This window comes from Dendrobates tinctorius, unplaced genomic scaffold (assembly GCF_039654945.1).
Source record: "Dendrobates tinctorius isolate UK_male_01 unplaced genomic scaffold, ASM3965494v1 ptg000069l, whole genome shotgun sequence".
NCBI classification, from domain to species: Eukaryota; Metazoa; Chordata; class Amphibia; order Anura; family Dendrobatidae; genus Dendrobates; species Dendrobates tinctorius.
The window spans coordinates 4902737-4922242 of NW_027361737.1; the positions used below are offsets into that span (position 1 = coordinate 4902737).

Genomic DNA, 19506 nt, shown 5'->3' on the forward strand with positions numbered 1-19506 from the left:
CCAGAGAACATTCTTCCAAAGCGTTTTAGGCTTTTTCAGGTAAGTTTTGGCAAACTCCAGCCTGGCTTTTTTATGTCTCGGGGTAAGAAGTGGGGTCTTCCTGGGAAGCATCACATGATTTTTCGAACAGTGTCAATACTTTTGTCCACCCTCTTTTTTATTTTTGGTGTGGAATTATATCCAATTTGGCTTTAGGACAATTCTTTTGGCCACAATTGTATGTATTACTTAAGCTACTGACTAATGTTTGCATAAAAAAGAATCTAAGGCTGAACCTTCTTTAGTGTATCATAGACCCCAGATAGCCATTGCTGATGGGGAAAGTGAGTGTCCACACTGAGGGTGGATGGGCGAAGCAGGTAGGAAGCCCCCTTATGGGTACTAGACCCATGAGACAGTAGCTCCTTTGTGGATATCAGCTGACCCTGTGGCAAAGGATATACCATTTACAAAAGGGGGGAATTGATATAGAAGGGATAATGGTATGCCTTTATATCCCTTTAACTCCCTTTAATACTTCATTTGCCTTTTGCCTTTCATTTATTCTCATGACGCTGCAGTTTTACCTGTCTCCTCTTCAAGGGAAAAATGCTTCTTATCATATATGTTCTCAATAGTCAGTAACAACATGTTCTGGGTACATTGTAAACAAGGTATGACCCTGAGGTGATGGTGGGGGCCACATGAGCTCCATAGAATTACATATTGTTGTAAATGGTATAAAGATTGCCTTGTGTTTCATTACGTCAGATAAAGTGATTTGCCCACGGCCCGTGTGTGCAGTCTCTTGTCTCCAAGCGCTTGTAAATGAAGGGCATAAAACTCCTTATTCGGCCTCACTGGTGATCTGGCAGACCTGACGTTGGTCAGAACGAAAACAGCTACGACACCATCATATCCAACAGCATGTTATAGACATTATTATCACGGTCCCCATTGGGCTCACAACCTAAATTCCCCATCAGTATGTCTTTGGAGTGTGGGAGGAAACTGGAGAACCAAGCAGCATGTAAACATGGGGAGAACATACAAACTCCTTGAAGATGTTGTTTTTGAAGGTACATGAAGCCAGGACCCCAGTGCTACAAGTTTCCAGTGTTAACCACTGAGCTACCGTGCTGCTTTTCTGTCCAATCAACCTAGTTAGTACTCCAGAATACATAGGATTTAGACTGTCCTCTAATAAAATAAGGGCACAGCCTAGGATTTGTAATACAGTAACAAATTCTCTGTTTTACCCATTATATACACAAAAAAATTATTATATCTTGATAGCCTTACCCTCGTACGATTCCTGTGACTCGCTATTTCTAGATCTGGCAGCTAAGGAAGTATTCTGGATAAAAAAGTAAGGGAAATCATGACATCTTCCACCATTAATAATCCAAAATAGCCATAATATTTGCATGATGATAAAAAAAAAAAAAAAAAAAAACTTAACCTGTTTTCCTGATTGGAGTTTCACAGTTGGCAAAGGTTTTCCACTATGAAAGTTTGTAAGAATTAATGCAATAACTGACAGTGTCTTCCCCTGTAGAAAACAAACAATGACTAAAAAGACTGTTAAAACAACACACACATTGAAAAGTTTACTCACCATATACCTCATAGTTACTAATTAGGCTGTTGCATCTTTTAGCCAACAAGAATTGTTACAGTGAAAGCACCGCCGCACTGTAGAGTGCCGAGCCACTTCTCAGCCTATCAGTTCAGGCAAGATGACCTCAAGACAGCCAATCCGATAAAGAAGAAAATCATTCTGTGCTTGCCTAGGTTACCATGCATGGCTTTGCTCAGACAGCGCACGGGGTAAAAAAGGTAGAAAACCTTGTCCTGTGATCACAGCAGCCTCCCTCTGCATTAAATCATGCACTATGACGGTGAGAGCTAACAAAAAAAGAGTGCAAACGTGTCAACAGATCGGGATGCAGCTCAGAAGTGGGAACGAAGGGGTTATTGGCCCATCCACTGGTAGTTTATCTTTCCATATGGGATTACATTTTTAATGTGTCAACAATAAAGATTATTTTACCAGTGGATGTTCCGATAATTCCTTCTTTCTTACTACTACTGTTTTTCACCAGTGGAATATGCCACCTATGGTTTTAAGGATGATACAAAGCATGATCATCATCAGCTCACCATTTTTTGGCTTTGATGCAGCTCAGAGTTTGTCTTTAAGTCTCATTTAAATAGCAATTTCAAAAGGAAGAGTTTGCATATTAACAGCCAGCAATATTTATACAGCACATTACTAATAAAATTATGCTTACTACTCATATTAATCAGAACTAAAGACTACATACCAGGCCCATGTCATCTGCCAAAATCCCTCCTTTGACACTTTCAGGTCTTTCTTTCTCAGCAAAGTTTGTAAGAGTGTTGTAGTATAGGTTGCTTCTCTGCTCCCAAAAAGGCGGCAGCTCTTTATTGTTCTCTCGTGAAACCATCCATGCCAAAGCCTGCTTCTGATGTGGAAGCAACACAGTTTGTACGGCCTATACAGAAAAGAAAAGAGATTTCATTAGGATGCCCACAGTGGAATTTTGTCAACTTTCTTACATTCAGGTCTCTTATGCTTTAAAGACAATATACACTTTTAGGAGGGACAAAAAAAAATAAAAAAAAAAAATGCCCACGTCTTATATTCTAAAGTGGGAGTACCGAGTACCTGACAACGCTAGACGCCCCATGAACCTTCCAGTGATCATAAAGTGATAAGCCTCGACATATCACTTTATCTAAACCGCCCCCAGTAAAATTTAGTGCAGTTTCACAATTAATGTCTCCGATACCAGAGACACTAGAGCAGTGGTCCCCAACCTTTCAGACCTAGAAATCCACATTCAGCTCAGAGAGGGTCGCGAGCCACATCCACATCCCTCCCTCCTCACAGTAGTGGCATCCAAAGCCCCCATTACGGGTATAATGATGACCAAAGCTTTTCCACAAAATTAACCCTGAAGCAGTATACCAAGATCCAGCGGTCCCACAATTCCCCCATTCAGTATTCTCCCATCCAGCACTCCCTACACACTGTCTCATCCAGTTTCAGGCACCTCCTCTGACAGGTAGCATCATCCTGTCTCCAGCGTACCTTACTTAAATGAGCTCTGAACCCCTAAGACCAGTATATGTGCATCCAGATCTGCTCTTCTGTGCAAGGCTACCCACAAAATTCACCATTTTGAGATTTGCTCTTCATACTTGTTTGTTAGACCTGGAGCTTATGCACCAAGCTGGAAGACAGCCGCGAGCGACGATTCATTGGTCCGTGAGCCACATGTGGCTCCCGAGCTACACGTTGGGGACCCCTGCACTTGAGGTTTAAGAAAAATTAACTCTTAAATGTTGTGGTTGGCATATGAAAATTAACTGGGCAACCATTTCTTCCCTAAAAGCAGTCCAGTTGTACAGGCTGAAATCTCGATCCCTCGGACTTGATGGACATCCTCCGGACTCACTGTGTCTTCTCCTCTGTGCCCAGTAACAATATCATGCACATGTGCAAAGCTTCAAGCACAGAAGAAAAGACAACAGAGCAAATCAGGAAAATGGCACTCACATTTAATGTCAAATTGCATTCAGTGATCCCCCCCAGACTTGTCGGTCCACTTACATAGACGGAGGACAGCATTAAATGCTGGTTTAAAAACATCTATTGTCACAGGTACCAAAGACTTAAGAGGCTGGACAGGTACCAAAGCCATTATTAAGTAATTGGATATGCAATCTAAATTGTAACTGGGTTGTTTCTGAGACTTTGGGGACCCAAAAAGCTGCCTTTAATAGAACTGGGACACCACTTACCTACCTGGGGCAGATGTCTTGGTCTCAGTGGTACTACCTTGAAAGAAGCTCTTAAATTACAGATATCAAACAACACAAAAGCCAAAACTTAAATACACAGGTGAAGTTGTCACCAGCAAGTGAACCCTTTCATCTTGACTCCTGCCATAGATGCCAGCAATAGGCATGTGACCCTACTCTTAGCAAGCCAATTTGGGAGTACAGATAAATATCATGGGACAATATCTGCAATTCGAATAATTCTATAACCCAGCGCCAGGGAACAAGTGCTACCTGAGAGTGCTACAAGCACAATGTAAGACTGTGAGGACAAATGAAGTGTGACATCCGTATAATCATTTCCTAGGCTTCATTCAGAGGTCAGTGAATCACATATGGGTTCTGGGTTTTTCATGGGTAAAACATATATTCACTATAGCAAATTGTGCTGTTCACACATCAGTAATCTTTTTACCACTTTATTTGCAAAAATAAACAAGGAGAAATGACCCAAGTCATGAATTAATCACAGAGCTGTAGAAGAGATCAGCTCAAAAATAGGGTCTTATCCAAGAGATATGACAGGCGGTAAAATCAGATTACACTCGCCTTCTCAGGGCTGTGGAGTCGGAGTCGGAGTCGGTGCTCATTTTGGTGGAGTCGGTATAAAATGGACCGACTCCGACTCCTAAAATATATAATAAATTGGGTACAGTAATTCAATGCAGGATTTGCTGAATATTTTTTCATAGGAGTTTGGGAAAGTTATGAAATGTCCTATAAATGGCTGTTATATTCCTGATCTAAGGCTACATTCACACACAGCGTTTTTCCTGTGTTTTTTGAGGATACGTTTTTCAGCTGCAAAAGCTGATCATCTTTTTAAAAAACTGCATCACCTGAAAGGTTTTTGAGCTCATAGATAATGTTTTCAATAGCAAAAGCAGATTAGAAATCTGCTCTATCTATCCATTTATCCATATCTGTCTATCCATATGGTATCTGTACCAAAATGAATGAAAACCGGGTAGTACACCAATATATATTCTGTTCTATCTAAATATCTTGATTATTGGATCATAAAAATGATTAAATGTCTGAGGTTCACATTGTACTACAATAAATTTTTCACTTAAATATAAGCGATATGTGTGGGAGTCGGAGTCGTGGAGTCGGAGTTGGAGTCGGTGTAAGGGAAATTGAGGAGTCGGTGTCGCAGGTTTGGCTTACCGACTCCACAGCCCTGCGCCTTCTAGACCTATACAAAAGCATGTCAAACGGAATTTCAGCTGCAGCAGATCCACGGGTCAGCAATTGACCAAAAGACATCAAAGGATCGAAGTAAATGTTTGTGGATGGTTTCTGCACTTGCCGACAGTTAACGAGACGTACATCCCAGGATAAAAAACAAAATGGTGGTTTATTTGACATATTTCAAAGTACAAATGACTTCTTCATCAGGACGACCACAAGTAACCTGGAACTTGTGGTCTTTCCCGATGAAAAAGTCACTTATACTTTGAAATGCGTTGAATAAACCACCATTTTGTTGTTATATCCTGTGTTATACGTCTCAACTGTCGGCAAGCGCAGAAACCATCCACAAACCTTTACTTCCATCCTTTGAAAGTCTTGGATTAAAATTACTCATAAAGGTCTTTGGGTCCATCAAAAAAAAAAAAAAAAAAAAGACATACGGCACAGGGGCAGCCATGTGCGGACCATTTTAAAAAAATATATATATTATTTATAAACAGAAAAAAAAGCAGCACTAGCAAGCAGTAAATGGGATACGGGTGCCAAGTCTTCCAGGAAAAGGCCAATCCTCTATATAATGATATCCTTATAAAGAGGATTGGCCTATGCCTCGATGCAATTTAATTTTTTTAAAAGTCAAGTCCATGACAGCACCACCTGAATACTTACGACCATGTGATATTTCAGTTTTTTTTTTTTAAATAAATTTGCAAAAATTTCTACATTTTCAGGTTTTTTTTTCAGTGAAGATGGGGTGCAGAGTTTACATTGAGAAAAAAAATGAACTTTTTTGAATTTACCAAATGGCTGCAATGAAACAAAGAGTGAAAAATTTAAAGGGGTCTGAATACTTTCCGTACCCACTGTGAATCTATTTATATAATTGCCTTGTAATGTTTTAATTTCCTGTTCTGTCCAGATGTCACCGTATCCAAGAATTCCAAGCGGAGGAAGTTCACCCACCGCATATTGGGACACCCAAGTGATGGGTGTCTCAATATGGAAACTGCTGCTGGTACCAACCTATTGCACAGTACCACCAGCAGAACACCGTCGCACGACACACATTCTCACACTCACGCAGCCTATTTGCGTGGTCTCATTTACTGCGCCTGCTGGAATTACTCGAAGATGCAGTGAATCATTCGGCTGATCCCGGCGGCAGATGCGCGACGTGTCTACAGGCAGAGGAAGCCGGTCACATTAATGGGGTTTTCACACATTTTAAAAATTGTCTGTGTCTGACCGTGTATGTACACCAGGAGATCGCAGAGGAACATATTTTGTGAGGTAAAATATTTCACTGATTGTTTTTAAATAAAATAATCAGTGAAATATTTTACCTCACAAAATGTATCCTCTGCGATCTCCTGCTGTAATGTCAGTACTGTCTTTTGCTTCTTCCCCTGCCTAGGAGCTGTGGTATGTTCTGTACACGGTCAGACACAGGGGTGAGAGAGACAGAGCACAGGGGGGAGACAGCTCAAACGAGACAGCACATGAGGGGAGAACACAGCACAGAAAGGAGAGACAGCAGACAAGGGATAGCACATGGGGTAGACAGGTCAAAGAAGAGAGCACAGACGGGAGAAGTCAGCATATGGGGGAAGAGAGAGTGGATAGGTGGGTGAGCACATGGGGGGGGGATTCTCAACGCTGCAAAGCCTGCCCTCATCGTGATATTACTGCCCTCCCGATGCAATAGCATCGGGCCTCCATCTAGTATGTATATAAATGAGTTATTACATTTTTATTCGATCGTCCATGACAGCACCACCTGAGAGAGGGGATCCGCCCTTTAGGAACAGGAAACCTACAGCTACAAAAGGGCGGCACCTCTCCCACGCATCAGTTGGATTACAGAGCACCTCCAAGGTTAATGGCATGATTTATGTACAATACTATTACTACTTAACTATTCATGACGAGTGGACGTATAAGAGGAAGAAGTGCACACCCAAACTTAACGAAAACAAGGGCGGGAATCTAAGGGTGCTGTCATGGACTCCGAAAAATACCGTTCACCGGTAAGTAACAAGCCTTTATTCGATCGTCCATGACAGCACCACCTGAGAGAATTACAGAGAGTAATAACTACTTAGGGAGGGACTACAGCCTGCAGCACCCTTACACCAAAGGAGAGGTCTGCGGACGCACCCAGGTCTAGCCTATAATGACTATAAAAGGTGCTCTGAGAGGACAAAGTAGCTGCCTTACATATTTGGTCAATGGAGACTTCCGATCTTTCGGCTCATGAAGTCGCCATGGCTCTGGTGGAATGCGCCCTCAGCTTCCCAGGTGCCAATCTGCCTTTTGAGGTGTACGCTAGTGAAATAGCCTCTCTAATCCACCTGGCTATCGTGTTTTTTGATGCTCCAAGACCCTTCCTAGCGCCTTGTTGGGCGACAAAAAAGGCATTATCCTTCTTCCAGGGATCAGTAACTGCCAGGTATTCCAGGAGACATCTCCTAACATCTAGGGTGTGTAGTTTCTTTTTCCTTCTCGTTAACTGAATTAGGGAGGAAGGAAGGACTATTTCCTGCGTCCTAAGAAAACTAGAAACCACCTTAGGCCCGATCCAGCATACTTACCTAAGTATTACCCTATCGTCTCTGAATTGTATATAAGGAGGAAGCCTGGATAACGCCTGGATAATGCCTGGATGTCACTTACTCTACGAGCTGACGTTAGTGCTACCAGGAAAGCTATTTTGAGGGACAGGTTTGTTATGGAGGCTGATGAGATAGGTTCAAATGGAGCCTCTGTCATAGCTGTGAGGACTAGGTTAAAGTCCCCCGGCATGAACCTATCCTTTACTACTGGTCTGGATCTACTTGCCGCCTTAATGAACCTACTGACCCAGTAATTACCTGCGATGTTGCAGCTAAAAAAGGGCCCCCAAGGCTGATACTTGTACTTTAAGGGTACTGGTGAAAAGCCCCATGTCCAGACCATTTTGTAGCAATTCTAAGATTTGAATTATTGGTGCTGATTGTCTAGCAACTACCCCTGAGTTTTGAAGGAATCTTTTCCAGATTCTAACGTAAATTTTGGTTGTAATGATTTTTCTACTTTTAAGTAGGGTGTTAATCAAGTCTGGGGAGAAACCTTTATCTTTTAGCAGTGACTGTTCAAAATCCACGCCGTCAGATGTAGGTCAGCCACCTGAGGATGGTAAACTGGGCCCTGGGATAGGAGATCTGGGATGTCCGGAGAAGCCACGGATCGGACTCAGACATGGTCCTGAGGCATGAGAACCACACCCTCCTGGGCCAGAAAGGAGCGATCACTATAATCCTCGCCCTGTCTTTTCTGATTTTCCTCATCGCCAGGGGTAGTAGAGACAAGGGAGGGAAGGCATATGCTAGCCTGAAGTCCAACTTTATCAGAAAAGCGTCTACCGCCAGAGGGTCCTCTATGGGATTCAGTGAACAGAATTGCCTCACTTTCCTGTTCTCCCTGATGGCGAAGAGATCCACCTCTGGTTGCCCCCATTTTTGTACAATCAGGTCAAAGATGGAGGTTTTTAGGGACCATTCCCCTTGTTTTAGCAGATTGCGGCTTAAGAAATCTGCCGTGGTGTTTTCTCTTCCTTTTATATGTAGAGCTGTTAAAAGATAGAAAATGCTGCTCTGCTAGTTGGAACAAACACTCTGCTACATTCATCTGGGGTCTGGAAAGAGTCCCGCCTTGGTGATTTATATAAGCCACGGTGACCTGATTGTAGGAGAACACTCGTACGTGATGACCCTGCAGATACATAAGGAGCTTTTTAGCTGCCTGCTCCACCACTGTCAATTCTTTCAGGTTAGATGGCATTTCTTCCTGATGATGCTCCCATAGGCCCTGGACCAAAATCTCACCCATATGAGGCCCCCAACCGGAAGGGCTTGCGTCTGTGGTGACTATGTGGGTTATGTTATACTCCCAGGGCACCCCTCTGGATAAGTTATTCCTTTCAAACCACTACTCTAGGGACTCCCTCATGTTCCGGGATAAAGTTAGCTGGCCCTCCAGGTAACACCCAAGGACTCTTTGATGCAATAAAACCTCGCCCTGTAGTTTCCTTGTATGAAACTGGGCCCACTGGACCGCGGGGATACAGGACGAGAGAGAGCCCAGAAGGGACATGGCTTTCCTGAGGGTCATGGTGGGGTTATTGGAAGCGTTCAGGACCTGAGAGTGTAGGCGGACTAACTTCTTAGGAGGCAGACGGCATTCCTGCTTCTTGGAATCTATGATTAGGCCTAAGAATTTCTGGACCTTCATTGGCTGCAACCGAGATTTTTTTGATATTTAGCAGCCATCCTAACCGCTCTAGAGCAGACATTGCTCTTTGTAACTGCTCCAAACAATGTTCCGCTGTTTTGCCTGTAATAAGGAAGTCATCCAGGTAAGGGACCACCAGAATGTCTGATTCACGGAGATGGGCCATGACCTCGGCTATAACTTTAGTAAATACCCGGGGAGCGACTGCCACACCAAAGGGGAGGGCCACATATTTGAAATGTTGAACTGACCCATCTAACTGAACCGCCACTCTGAGGAAACGCTTATGAGCTCCATGAATGGGTATATGGTAGTAGGCATCTTTTAAATCTAACACCACCATAAAGCAATTTTTAAACAGCAATTTTTTTGTGGAATTAATTGTTTCCATTTTGAATGGACGTATGATCAGAAACTCGTTGAGGGCTTTAAGATTATTTATAGTCCTGAAGGAGCAGTCTAGCTTACGGACTAGGAACAGAGGGGAGTATAAACCTCTTCCCCTTTCCGCCTCCGGCACCTCTGTCAGGACCTTCTTGCTGCGTAGATCATGAACCTCGGTCTCTATGGCAGCCTGTTATGATGGGGAAGATCTGAGTGGGGTAACCTTAAATCTGTTTTGGGGGACAGAGGAAAACTCTAGCCGTAGTCCCGAGGCCATCAACCCTAGGATCCAGTTGCTACTAGAAATTAGTGACGAGGCCGGGTAGAAGGCAGGTAGCCTTCCTCCTACCGGAGCAGCTAGTCATTGGGGTGGCTTTTTAGTTTCACGCGCTGGTCCTTCCTGGCGCCCCCCTCCTCCAAACATAAATCCTGTACCTTTTCTTCTTTTCTCATCCCATCTGCCTTGATCTCTGGACGACCTTCTATGGAAATATCCTTTCCTGGTGAAGGGACGTCTATAAGAAGGATTCGGCAGGCTGGGGAATTTCTTTTTATCATCCCCGACTTTTTCTAACAGTTTGTCCAGCACTGGACCGAATAGATATTCTCCCTCACACGGAATGGAACAGAGTCGTGATCTGGCCTTGATATCCCCCGGCCAACATTTCAACCAGAGAGCCCTTCGAGCTACATTCGATAATCCTGCAGTCCTGGCCGCCACCCATGCCGAATCCGCTGATGCATCGGCTAAAAAAGCAGCAGCGTTTTGAATGATCGGCAGGGTCTTCTGGATGGATGCTCTCGAGGCTCCGTCTTTCAGCTGAGAATCAAGTTGATCCAGCCAGACCATCATGGATCTGGCTGTGCAAGTAGCAGCTACTGTTGGTCTTAGAGCGCCTGCTGACATCTCCCATGTTCCTTTTAGAAATGAATCCACTTTTTGTCCAACATATCTTTTAAGGGGGCCATGTCGTCGAAAGGTATGGAGGATTTTTTGGGGGCTTTGGCTACTGCGGCGTCAAGCTTAGGGGCCTTGTCCCATCTGCTTACCAATGGGTCATCAAAGGGGTACTGCCGCTTGAAGGCGGGCGGTAAGGTGCCCCTTTTTTCAGGCCTCTTCCATTCTCTGTCTGTCTATTAGGCTCTGGACTTTGTTATTTAGCGTGAAGGCCCTGCGCTTCCTTGGATCTAGGCCGCCGAACATCAGATCCTGCGCTGAGAGTTCTGGTTTTGTGTCCGCTACCCCCATGGTGGACCTTACTGCTTTGACTAGCCTATCCATTTGGTCTAAGGGGAAGCAGAAACAGCTAGAGTCTTCCTCCGAAGAAGATGAAGAAGAGGCAGGGGGCTCTGAGGAATCTTCGTCCTTCCTAGGGGCGGCCGAGGACTCTGAATCTGAAAAACTCGCTTCTCTTCTCCTAGAAGATTCCCCTTGTGACAGGGACTTTAGGGAGTCTTTCATCTCTGTTCTGATTATTTCCCTCAGGCTTGTGAAGTCAGGAGTCTCTTCCGCTACCTGTATAAACAGGGGAGAGTGTAAGGGCCTGTCAATCTAGCCCTGGACTATCGTTCCCTTTTGAACCCTACCGTCTGTCGCACGCACGGCTGACAACTTTTTAGAGTGGGCATCTGGCAAGGGGCAACTACAGAGGGCACACGCCCTATGTTTCTGTTTACCCGAGCTTTTCTTCCCCTGCGAAAAAAACATAAGGGAACACTGCATCAAGGTACTTTCATGGAGATCTCTTACCCAAGCAGTAGAAGCAGGTACCGGTTCACGGAGGGAGGCAGCTGAATCCTTCAGCCAGGAGGAACTTCTGCGGCTCTGCCTGCTCGTTCGTCCTTGTTTCTTTAGCTGGTAGCTTGTATGAGGCTTCACTGAGGCCTGTCTCTGCAGGTGAGGGTGCTCCTGCACCTCGTCCTGCTGGTCTATGGGGGCTTCTGTCGTATCCATCCTGCAATGGGCCTTTAGAAGCACCCCCGCAGCGTCCCAGCTCGCCTTATATCCTCCCCCGGACATCCGGGTCAGCAGGGTTCTGGCCAAGGGCACCTCCCACCTGGGACCCTCCCCGTGACCTCCCCGCCCTGCGCTCTGGCCTCCCCCCCCGGCCGCTGCACGCGATCCAGGACAGCCGCGCACCCGCGGCGCATACGAGAAAGCCGACCAGCATCCGACTTCCGGTTTCGGCGTTCCCGCCTCTTCCGTCACGTCACTTCTGCCGCTCAAATGAGCCCGCGGGAACGCGCGATAGGGAGCTGGGACGGCGCCCCCGGCTCAGCATGCCTCCAGCCCCCTGCGCGCCGCCGTGCACCGCCGATCAGGCCCCAAATGCAGGACGGGGGCCGCAACGAAGACCGGACACCGGGGGAGGGGGGATGCACCAGGAAGGGCCCGGGGAATACTTACCTCCAGTGCTGGCACTCTGGAGACGGCTGTACTCCGGACCCTTGCTCCATCTGCTCCGCACACTGCAGTGGAGACCTGCCCGGCCCCACCGGGCACTTCCAGGGACCCCGCACTGACCGAGGTAGGAGACCCCCCTGCAAACCTGGGTCGGTCAGCCGGACTGGGAATTTCCTGATGATCCATGACGGACGATCTGTAGGGAACCCTGTCCTCCAGGAACAGGAGACCAACTGATGCATGGGAGAGGTGCCGCCCTTTTGTATCTGTAGGTTTCCTGTTCCTGAAGGGCGGATCCCCTCTCTCAGGTGGTGCTGTCATGGACGATCGAATAAAAATAGGCATTAGACCTACCGGTAATTATGTTTCCAGGAGTCCATCCTGACAGCACCAGGGAGGACGTCCCTCGCCTCCTTGCAGGGACAGGAAGAGCACACAAGAGGTTAAAAACAGTCTCCACCCCCCATTCCCTCAGTGTTTTTCCAAGTACCACACCGTGGATGATGCAACTGAACACTTTATTTACAGAAACATATTACGACATATGACATCATTAATTCGGGAAGGGAACTATCCATGCTGTCAGGATGGACTCCTGGAAACATATTTACCGGTAGGTCTAATGCCCATTTTCCAGGACGTCCCTCCTGACAGCACCAGGGAGAATACCAAAGTATCCCCTTAGGGTGGGATGACTGCCTGGAGAACCATTCTCCCGAAAGCAGTCTGTTGGTTAGAGAACACATCTAATTTGTAATGCTTACAGAATATGTCCAACCTGGACCAGGTTGGGGCCCTACAAATTTGGTTTACTGAATCCCCTGCTCTTTCCGCCCAGGAAACTGATAAAGCTCGTGTTGAGTGAGCCTCTAACCCTTCTGGGGGAGGAAGCCCCTGAGAGACATAGGCTAAACTGATTAGCGATGTTATCCATCTCGCGATGGAGGCTTTTGAGGCTTTTCTCCCTTTGTTTTTCCCCCCAAAGAGTAGAAATAGGTTATGGTCCTGTCTCCAACCCTGCGTGGCCCTGATGTAATCAATAACTGCCTGGCGTACGTCTAATTCGTGCAAGGCCCTTTGTCATTTGAGGGGTTCTCACAAAAGGAAGGTAAAATGATTTCCTGGTTTAAGTTTTGGACTGATGCAACTTTGGGCAAAAAGGTGGGGTCTAATCTCATGATTATTCGATCCTCCCAGATTCGGAGATATGGGTCTCGGATAGATAGCGCCTGTATCTCACTTATCCGTTTTGCAGTGGTGATCGCCACTAAGAATTTTACCTTCATGGTTCGATGCGAGATGGGCATCTCCTGACTCTGAATAAAGGGATCTGAGCAAAGGGACCGCAGGACACGACTAAGATCCCATGGGGGGACTGACCTCCTGACTGTGGGACGTAACCTCTGAGTTGCCCTGATAAATCTTATTACCCAGGGATGGGAGGCCAAGGGGTAGTCCAGAAAGGCGCTTAATGCAGAGATCTGGACCTTCAGCGTGCTAGGCCTAAGTCCTTTATTAAAGCCTGCCTGAAGGAAATCCAGTATCTTTGGGATGTCTGGCTTTCCTTCCGCTGACTCGGGCCTGCCACAATCCAGACAGAATCTTTTCCAAATTTTGTGGTATATCGCAGAAGCTACGGGTTTTCTGGTGGCGTGAATAGTCGATATGACCTGGTCTGACAGGCCTCGAGCTCTCAGGATCTGCCGTTCAGGATCCAGGCTGACAGGTGAAGTCTCCCTGGATCTTGGTGAAGCACTGGCCCATGGTGAATGATGTCTTCCCTCTGTGGAAGCAGGAGTGGTCGATCTTCTGACATAATCCCCAGGAGTGGAAACCAGCTCCTTTTCGGCCAATAAGGTGCTATCAGTAGCACTCTTGCCTGATCCTCCTGAATCTTCCTGAGAATGGCTGGAATGAGAGCTATCGGGGGAAATGCATATGAGAGGGTCTGCCCCCACTTCTGGCTTAGGGCGTCTACCCCTTCTGGATTGTCCAACGGATTCAGAGAGAAAAACCTGTACATCTTCGTATTCTTTCTGGTTGCGAAGAGGTCTATCTGCAGTCTTCCCCAGCGCTGGCATAAGTTCTGAAAGATCTCCGTGTTCAGCTCCCACTCCGTGGGACAGATCTTCTGCCTGCTTAAATAATCTGCCACTGTGTTTTGAGACCCTTCGAGATGGACGGCTGTTACTGACAGAACCGTATTTTCTGCCCAGGAAAATATCTTTTTTTCCAGGTCCTGGAGTGCCCAATGCCTTGTTCCTCCTTGATGCCAGAGGTAGGATACCGCCGTCACATTGTTCGATAGAATCTTGACGTGTTGATTTCTTAGCTTGTCCTGATTTCTTCTTAGGGCCTCCCATGTGGCGTAAAGTTCCTTGTAGTTGGAGGATGTGGACCGCATGTTTGCCGGCCATTCTCCCTGAAGAATTCTGCCTTCTAAATGAGCCCCCCTGCCCCATTTGCTGTCGTCTTTAGTGATTATGACGCATGGCGAGGTGATCCAGGGGACACCTTTCCTTAGGTTTTTTCGCTGCATCCACCACCACAGGGATCTTTTTACTGCTGGAGACAAGGCCATTTTCTTGTCTAGGGAGGTCTGGTGACGATCTCAGGTGGCCAGTACTTCTTTTTGAAGGGTTCTCGCATGGAACTGTGCCCATCGGACACAAGGGATGCAGGATGTCATGAGGCCCAGAGCGCGCATGGCTATTCTGATGGAAATGCGGCCTTTTTGAAGTTCCTTCCTGCTGTCCCGTATCCTTGTCTGTTTTTCTGGTGGCAAGAAGGAAGTTCTGCGAGTCCAGTAGTATCCCAAAAAAAAAATCTTTCTTCTTTCTGATACTAGGTTCGATTTTTCTTTGTTTATGATCCAGACCAGAAACTCTAGAACCTCTATTGTCTTCTCCTTGTGTCGCCGTAGTTCTTCTGCCGATCTCGCCGCCAGGAGGAAGTCGTCTAGGTATGGAATGATGATTATTCCACGATTTCTTAGGAACGCCACCACTTCCACGATTAGCTTCGTAAAGACTCGAGGCGCCGAGGCCAGACCAAAAGGAAGACACTGAAATTGAAAGTGGCAGGTCCGATTCTGAAGTCTTACTGCAAACCTCAGGGATCTCTGTGACATTGGATGAATTGGCACCTGATAGTAGGCACTTTTCGGGTCCAGGGTACACATCAGGGCATTCTTGTCTATCAAATGGACTGTGGATCTGATTGACTCCATTCGGAATTTTTTGTACGTGACCCAGGCATTTAAGGGTTTCAGATTTATAATGGTACGGTATTCTCCAGATGGCTTTGCAATGGCAAATAGGGACGAATAGTGGCCCGCCCCTATTTCTGCCCAGGGAACCGGAATTACCACCCCTAAGTTTGCCAGTTCTGTCACGTCGACCCACATCTGGGAGTCGTCTTTTATTCTGCGGGGAGAAATGGACCTTTCAGGGGGAGGGGATGAAAATTCTATTTGGTAACCTTCTGCTATTGTCCTCAGTACCCATTGATTTTTTGTGATCTGAGACCACTGGGAACTGAATTCTCTGAGTCGACCCCCTATATTGGTATAGTCATGTTCTCCTGGATCTAGTACGTGATCCAGAAGGGGGGGGGCTCTAGATCTTCCAGCTCTAGAGTGGGTGCTACCGTAGGAACCCCTCTGAGCTCCACTGGTACCTATAGTACTGCTGCCTTCTATATCCCCCGGGTCTACGAAAGGGCTGGTCCCTAGGCTTTTTTTCCTCAGGGAACCCTTTCTTTACATCAGATGCTTTTTCTAATATATCATACAATGCTGGGCCAAAGACTTTTAACCCAGAGACGGGAAGGGCACAGAGCTTGTTTTTAGAGGCTCCGTCACCCGTCCAGGTCTTTAACCAGATGGCTCTACGTGCTGAATTTGACAAAAAGCCATTCTGGGCGGCAGTTCTAACAGATTCCGCCGATGCATTGGCTAGGAAGGCTGTGGCTGACTTCATGATCGGAAGAGAATCTATAATTTCCTCCCTTGTGGTTTTATTAGTTAAATGTTCCTCTAACTGGCCCAACCATAAACACATAGACCTTGCTACCGAAGTAACATAGTAACATAGTAACATAGTAATTAAGGTTGAAGGGAGACTTTAAGTCCATCTAGTTCAACCCATATCCTATCCTAACTTGCCCTAACATGTTGATCCAGAGGAAGGCAAAAAAAACCCATGTGGCAACAGTAAGCTTCACATTGGGGAAAAAAATTCCTTCCCGACTCCACATACGGCAATCAGACTAGCTCCCTGGATCAACGCAATATTAAGGAGACTAGTGTATATACCCTGTAATATTATACTTTTCAAGAAAGGCATCCAGTCCCTTCTTAAATTTTAGTAGTGAATCACTCATTACAACATCATATGGCAGAGAGTTCCATAGTCTCACTGCTCTTACAGTAAAGAATCCGCGTCTGTGAGTATGCTTAAACCTTCTTTCCTCCAGACGTAGAGGATGCCCCCTTGTCCCCGTCACAGGTCTAAGAGTAAAAAGATCATTAGAAAGGTCTTTGTATTGTCCCCACATATATTTATACATTGTAATAAGATCACCCCTAAGCCTTCGATTCTCCAAACTAAATAACCCCAAGTGTAATAACCTGTCTTGGTATTGCAGACCCCCTAGTTCCCTAATAACCTTGGTCGCTCTTCTCTGCACCCGCTCCAGTTCAGCTATGTCTTTCTTATACACCGGAGACCAGAACTGTACACAGTATTCTAAGTGTGGTCGCACTAGTGACTTATATAGAGGTAAAATTATGTTCTCCTCATGAGCATCTATGCCTCTTTTAATGCATCCCATTATTTTATTTGCCTTTGCAGCAGCTGCTTGACTCTGGCCACTAAATGTGAGTTTGTCGTCCACCCATACACCCAGGTCTTTTTCAGTGACTGTTTTGCCCAGTGTTTTACAATTAAGCACATAATTATACAACTTGTTCGTTCTACCCAAGCGCATGACCTTACATTTATCCCCATTAAAGCTCATTTGCCATTTATCAGCCCAAGCTTCTAGTTTACATAAATCCTCCTGTAATATAAAATTGTCCTCCTCTGTATTAATTACCCTGCAGAGTTTAGTGTCATCTGCAAATATTGAAATTCTACTCTCTATGCCCCCTACAAGGTCATTAATAAATATGTTAAAAAGAAGCGGGCCCAAAACTGACCCCTGTGGTACCCCACTGCTAACCGTGACCCAGTCCGAGTGTGCTCCATTAATAACCACCCTTTGTTTCCTATCCCTGAGCCAGCTCTTAACCCACCTACACATATTTTCCCCTATCCCCATTGTTCTCATTTTATGTATCAACCTTTTGTGTGGCACCGTATCAAAAGCTTTTGAAAAGTCCATGTACACCACGTCCACTGCATTCCCTTGGTCCAGTCCGGAACTTACCTCTTCATAAAAGCTTATCAGATTAGTCTGACAGGAACGGTCTCTTGTAAACCCATGTTGATATTGGGTCATAAGGTTATTCTTCTCCAGATACTCCAGTATAGTATCTCTTAGAAAACCCTCCAGGATTTTACCCACAGTTGAGGTTAAACTTACAGGCCTATAATTTCCAAGTTCAGTTTTTGTCCCCTTTTTGAATATTGGCACCACATTTGCTATACGCCAGTCCTGTGGTACAGACCCTGTTATTATGGAATCTTTAAAGATTAAAAATAGTGGTCTATCAATGACTGTGCTTAATTCCTGCAGTACTCGGGGGTGTATCCCATCCGGGCCCGGGGATTTGTCAATTTTAGTGATTTGTAGACGCCGCCGTACTTCCTGCTGGGTTAAGCAGGTGACATTTAATGGAGAATTTTTATCCCTGATCATGTTATCCATCATGGGATTTTCTTGTGTAAATACTGTTGAAAAAAAGTCATTTAGCATATTGGCTTTTTCCTCATCCTCATCCACCATTTCACCCAGACTATTTTTAAGGGGACCAACACTATCATTTTTTAGCTTCTTACTATTTATGTAGTTAAAGAATATTTTGGGATTATTTTTACTTTCTCTGGCAATGAGTCTCTCTGTCTCAATCTTTGCTGTCTTGATTTGCTTTTTACAGAATTTATTTAATCTTCTGTATTTATTTAATGCCTCATCACTACCTACTTGCTTTAATTCTCTAAATGCTTTATTTTTATCTCTTATTGCGCCCCTTACAGCTGTATTTAGCCATAGTGGTTTCCTCCTATTTCTCGCATGTTTATTCCCATACGGTATATATTGTGCACAGATCCTATTCAGGATGCTAATAAACGTCTCCCATTTTCTTTGTGTATTTTTATGTCTCAGGATATCGTCCCAGTTAATTGCACCAAGATCATCTCTCATCCGTTGGAAATTTGCCTTCCTGAAGTTTAGTGTCCTTGTAACCCCTCTACTACACATCTTATTAAAGGATACATGAAAACTTATTAATTTGTGATCACTATTACCCAAGTGACCCCCAACCCTTACATTTGATATGCGGTCTGGCCTGTTGGATAATATTAGGTCTAGCAGTGCCCCCCCTCTTGTTGGGTCCTGAACCAGTTGTGAAAGGTAATGGTCTCTCATAGTAGTCAAAAACCTATTACCTTTGCTGGAACTGCAGGTTTCGGTTCCCCAATGTATTTCAGGGTAGTTGAAGTCCCCCATAATAATGACTTCTCCTTGAGTCGCTGCTTCATCTATTTGCTTTATGAGGATATTCTCTGTAGCTTCCATTATTTTTGGAGATTTATAACAAACCCCTATCAGTAATTTATTATTTTTCCCCCCTCCCCTTATCTCTACCCACAGGGACTCTACATTTTCATTAGATTCATATATATTATCACGAAGGATGGGTTTTAAGGATGATTTTACATATAAACACACGCCTCCCCCTCGCTTATTTGTACGGTCATTTCTGAACAGACTATAGCCCTGTAAATTAACTGCCCAGTCATGGCTCTCGTCCAGCCATGTCTCAGATATCCCCACCATGTCATAATTATGTTCCAACAACATTAACTCCAATTCCTCCATTTTGTTGGCGAGACTTCTGGCATTAGTATACATGCACTTTATGTATCTCTCTGTACCTCTATTCTTTCTTAAATTATTAACTGTTCTAACCCCACCCCCCATGCCACCCCCACCCCCAATGTCATTATTTGTGCCCAGGTCTCTATCTGCACTGTCTTCCCCTCCTATAAAAGGAATACCCTCCCCCCCGTCCCTAGTTTAAACACTCCTCCAACCTTCTAGCCATTTTCTCCCCCAGCACAGCTGCACCCTCCCCATTGAGGTGCAGCCCGTCCCTAGCGTAGAACCTGTAGCCAACTGAGAAGTCGGCCCAGTTCTGCAGGAACCCAAACCCCTCCTTCCTACACCAATTCCTG

The 19506-nt window shown here is 45.4% G+C and overlaps 1 protein-coding gene across 1 annotated transcript in view; it reads right to left on the reverse strand.

Annotated features, from left to right (window-relative positions):
* HLTF (helicase like transcription factor) overlaps positions 1-19506 on the reverse strand; it is a 202678-nt gene that overhangs the window by 117554 nt on the left and 65618 nt on the right. Inside the window, exons 7-9 of the mRNA XM_073581064.1 lie at positions 2307-2498; positions 1442-1531; positions 1282-1336 (exon numbers count right to left, since the gene is read on the reverse strand). Coding sequence (XP_073437165.1) covers positions 1282-1336; positions 1442-1531; positions 2307-2498 — 337 coding nt within the window. The remainder of the gene's footprint in view (positions 1-1281; positions 1337-1441; positions 1532-2306; positions 2499-19506) is intronic.